At 35.4% G+C, this 4,289-nt stretch overlaps 1 protein-coding gene across 1 annotated transcript; it reads left to right on the top strand.

Moving 5' to 3' along the window:
- The first annotated feature begins 443 nt into the window (after positions 1 to 443).
- On the top strand, positions 444 to 3,619 carry LOC107913130 (uncharacterized). Its single transcript, XM_016841600.2, has 5 exons — positions 444 to 866; positions 1,096 to 1,323; positions 1,944 to 2,027; positions 2,239 to 2,368; positions 2,477 to 3,619. The coding sequence occupies exons 1-5, from the start codon at positions 547 to 549 to the stop codon at positions 3,308 to 3,310; spliced, it is 1,596 nt and encodes a 531-aa protein (XP_016697089.1). The 5' UTR covers positions 444 to 546; the 3' UTR covers positions 3,311 to 3,619.
- The last annotated feature ends 670 nt before the right edge of the window (positions 3,620 to 4,289 follow it).

Below are 4,289 nucleotides of genomic sequence, written 5' to 3'. Positions count from 1 at the left end.
TCCCACCCAAGATGCATCTATTTATTTATTTTTAATTATATTTCAAAGGTCCTAGTTGTGGAATTTTTTCTTTCTAATTAATAATAATCCATTCTTATATTTATATTTATATTTATATTTGATATCCTGATAATGTAGTAGTGAATTTAAAAAATTGTTGATAAGTCATCAACTTTTAATTCATTAAAATTAGTCGATTGAATTTTAACTCATTTGACATTGACATTGTTGTCAATGTAAAGCTTCAAGTATATTAAAACGCATTATCTTCTTATTTATAAGTTAAAGAAGGGTTATACCTAATTCTAATTATCATCTTAAATATATATGTATAATCATAACCGGAATGTTAAAATAATAAATATTTTTTATGGAAAATGCTAAAATAGTACAGTATAATTTTAATTAATTAATTAATTAATTTACTGGCCAACTCTCGGTCTCCCTGTTCCCCACTCCCATAAGGGCTCGAAACTTGACCGTTGAGACTCGAGAGACCTTGAAAAGAGACACCAAAGCAAGAGAGAGAGAAAGAAGCAGAGAACAATGGCAGCAATAGGAAACGAGACCCAACCACTTGAATCCTCACAAAACAACTCTGATAAGCAATATCATCTACAACCCCACAATGACTGCAAAATCCAAACCCCTAAAATCTCATTGTATGAGCAGTCCAGAGAAGAACGGATCAAAGAAAACCTTCAAAGGATGCAGCAGCTTGGTCTCAAAGACCTCTCCAACTCCCTCCACAACTCCACTCCTCGCCTCTCTTCAAGGCGTGGCCGTCCTCGTGTTGGCGGTAAGCCGCTAGTTACACCTCTGTCTTCTCCCTTGCCGTCATCTGACCAACTCCGCCGCTCCTCGAGGTGATTTCATTGTTGCCCTTGTGTATTTTATTTCCATATGGCTTTTTGAATACCCATTGGACCTAAGTAGAAGCAGACACTACCAAAATCTCTATGAAAGAAAAAATATATATATCTTTTATATTTTTTTCCTTTTTACTTAAAAAAAAGGAAAATAAAGGAAGAAGCTTATAATTTCGGATAATATTGCAAGTTCAGAACTAATTGATATTTTGATGGATTTGTTTAGGTTGCAAAATACTACTCCAGTGATCTATTCAGAGGCGGTTTCCGCAAAAAAAGAAGAGCTTTTCGAGGATGTGGAACTGAAGATAGGGAAATCAGAGGTGTATACAGAAGCGCATGAGAGGCTTTTGGGTAACACTGAGAGGAGCTGGACACTTTTTGTGGATGGATATGGACGTGATGGCAGACGGATTTATGATTCCGTCAAAGGAAAGACTTGTCATCAATGCAGGTTTAGGAATCTTTCTTATTCCATCTGCATTATATCTTCCATGGAAATATGATATGGCTGCACAACAAATTTCAATTCTTATCCGCCAACATCAATAGTTTTAACTTCATGCTCAACTAAAAGGGAACAGTTTGATTAGGCTATACAAATTTTCAGTTTTCTAGTTTTTTCGCCTTCATCTTCCGAAAATGAATGTGAGCTTGGAAAGGAACTATCCCTTTTTAAACTGCTTTTTATCTGAATTCCTTGTAATCACTTGTAGTTGTGTTGAGACGCAGGATCCTTTGCTTGATTATTTGTTCTCCCCTAAGTCACATTGCCTCTGATCTGATCATTTTCAATGGTCACATAAGAACTATAGACATTAACTTGGTTTAAATTGTATGATAGCCTTTCAGTTTCTAACTATTACTTTGTTAATTTGAGAAACATTTGAATTGTGAATTGTGACAGTCTTCTTACCTTTTCTTCTCCTTTCTGCTTGCACATTGTCAGCACCCATTATTCATTGCTTGACAATAATATTTTATTCGTATATTACTTCTAAAAATGTTGTACCATGACTCTAAGCTGTTAAATTGATCTCATTTAGTCACAAGATGGAAAATGCTATGTTGCAGGCAGAAAACACTTGGTCATCGTACTAACTGTAGCAAATGCAATATGGTCCAAGGACAGTTCTGTGGAGATTGTTTATACATGAGGTATGAAATTTTGTTAATGTGTATGCGTTACTTAACCCCTGTCCTTCGTTTTGTCCTGCAGTTGTAGATATCCGTTCATATGTCACTAAATATTGATGTTTCGAGCTTTTGGCTAGAATCTTATCTTATAGATCTTTCTGAACTTTTAGTTCTAGATAGTTATTTCTTTCTAGTGGTGGTTTTGTTTGTAATTTGCATTCTAAATGTGCAGATATGGGGAGCATGTGCTTGAAGCCAATGAGAACCCAAATTGGGTTTGCCCGGTCTGCCGTGGGATTTGCAACTGTAGTTTATGCCGGCAAGCAAAAGGATGGGCCCCTACTGGCTCTCTTTATAGGAAGGTAAGTCATCATTTGCATTGATAAAAAAAAAGGTCCCATCTTTTGTGCATGTTGCTGAGAGACATTTAATTTTTTCTAAAGGTCTAAGCTTCTTTATCCACCTTCCAGATAACAAAAATGGGCTTCAAGTCAGTTGCACATTATCTCATCCAAACCCGGTGTGTGCAAACCAATGTTGAAAAGAACCCAGATAAGACTGATAAAGTTTCTGCTAAGAAGTCACTTTCCTTTCCAGCTCCGGAATTGCCTTCAGAAGAATCTCCTGCTGTCGATAATAATCAGCTTGTAACATCAAAGCCTCAATCTGGAGAGGATGGCTTGAGCAGTGAGAAAAAAGAACAAGAAGCATACCCAGAACCAAATACTTCGATTATCCATCAAAATCCTGCAAGCAAACCGTTGCTATTCTCAAAGAATGAAACAGAGTTTGAGAAAGGGGAGTCTACAAAGATCAACCTTGATTTCAGGAACAAGAGAGATGATGAATTCATATGTCAACATGAAAAGGAGTTGGATTTCACTGACAAAGAACCTGATGATAGTCATGTGACAACGGAAAGCAGACCAGAAAAGAAGCATGCATCTTCCATTGAATCAACCCCTGACAGTATTGCTGGAAGACTAAAACAGGTGTGGGGAAGTGACCGGACCCATGATGAAGGCTATGCCGTGTCAGAGAGTAGTCCAAATCCTATAAAGAGGCCTGCATCTGCTATTGGAAATAGCCTCGACAGTAATGCTACAAGACTGAAGCAAAGGCGTCAACTAGGCAAGGATTGTGATGAACAAGGGTTGCTAGGCGCAAATGAGAGTGTATCAGATGAGGCTGCAGAAAACATATCATCACGGAAGGAGTCCAAGGCCAACCTGAAGCATAGTACTTCTGGAACTAATATGGACTGTATTGCTAGAAGATTGAGGCCTCGAAACAAAGCACTTTGAAGAAGCAGTTTCATCAGCAAGTTACCTTTTGTCAAACGAGGATAGAGTTTATGATGATGCTTTTATCGACACAGTGGAAGTATCCAAATATTTTGTTTAGGGGTTGTATCTAGTAGCAAACTATCAGAAGAAACAGTTTCCCATTCTTCCTATTAGCTGCTTTCAAGCCACTGTTGGCTTGCTTTTGTGTGGGAAGCGTTTAGTAGATTAAAATAGGGGGTGCAACATTTTGGATACTTGCCGAGCCCCGTTTTCAAGAAACCTTTGAGGTTTACATTTATGGTATATTAAAAATTTGTGGTTGAGTCATAAATAGTTGCATTTTCTGATATAAATTATATAGTGTAGATATTAATATAAAAACAATGTTATTATATTAAACCCTCAAATAATGAGTAAACTTTAACTTTAAACCATAGCAGGCACAGACCATTCCCAGATTTACTTCCAACTGTTAAGCCACAAAGAAACATAACGCTTTTCTTGGTTTGAACATTTGCATCAGCAGTCGTGAAAATAAAAGGAAGATCTTATAGGTCCGAAAAAAAAGTAGCCCATGGCCCAACATTAAAAGCATGTTTCCGCCCTAACTCAGATTTGATTAAGAAAACCCTTGCAGTTCCCCCAAGACATATTAAACTATATTAACAGCACGTTTGGTTCGCTGTATTGGAATAGAGGCGTAATAAAATAGAGGTGTAATAGCATAATGGAAAAAATTAAAATGACTAGAATACCCTTAGCATAAATTTATTTGGGTAAATGATTATTGTTATTGTTATTTAAATTTTAATAAGATTATTAATATCAATAATAAATAATTTAATCATATTTAAACATAATTATTATTAAATATATTATAATTAAAATATATAATTTAATAAAATTCTTAATAATCAATATTCTTATATGAATTTACTCAAATCATAATATATGATACTATAAAATATAAATTAACATAATTATTATTAAATATATT

This window comes from Gossypium hirsutum, chromosome D11, assembly GCF_007990345.1.
Source record: "Gossypium hirsutum isolate 1008001.06 chromosome D11, Gossypium_hirsutum_v2.1, whole genome shotgun sequence".
Lineage (NCBI taxonomy): Eukaryota > Viridiplantae > Streptophyta > Magnoliopsida > Malvales > Malvaceae > Gossypium > Gossypium hirsutum.
The sequence above is the reverse complement of the archived record's forward strand: the minus strand, read 5'-3'. Positions and strand labels throughout refer to the sequence as shown.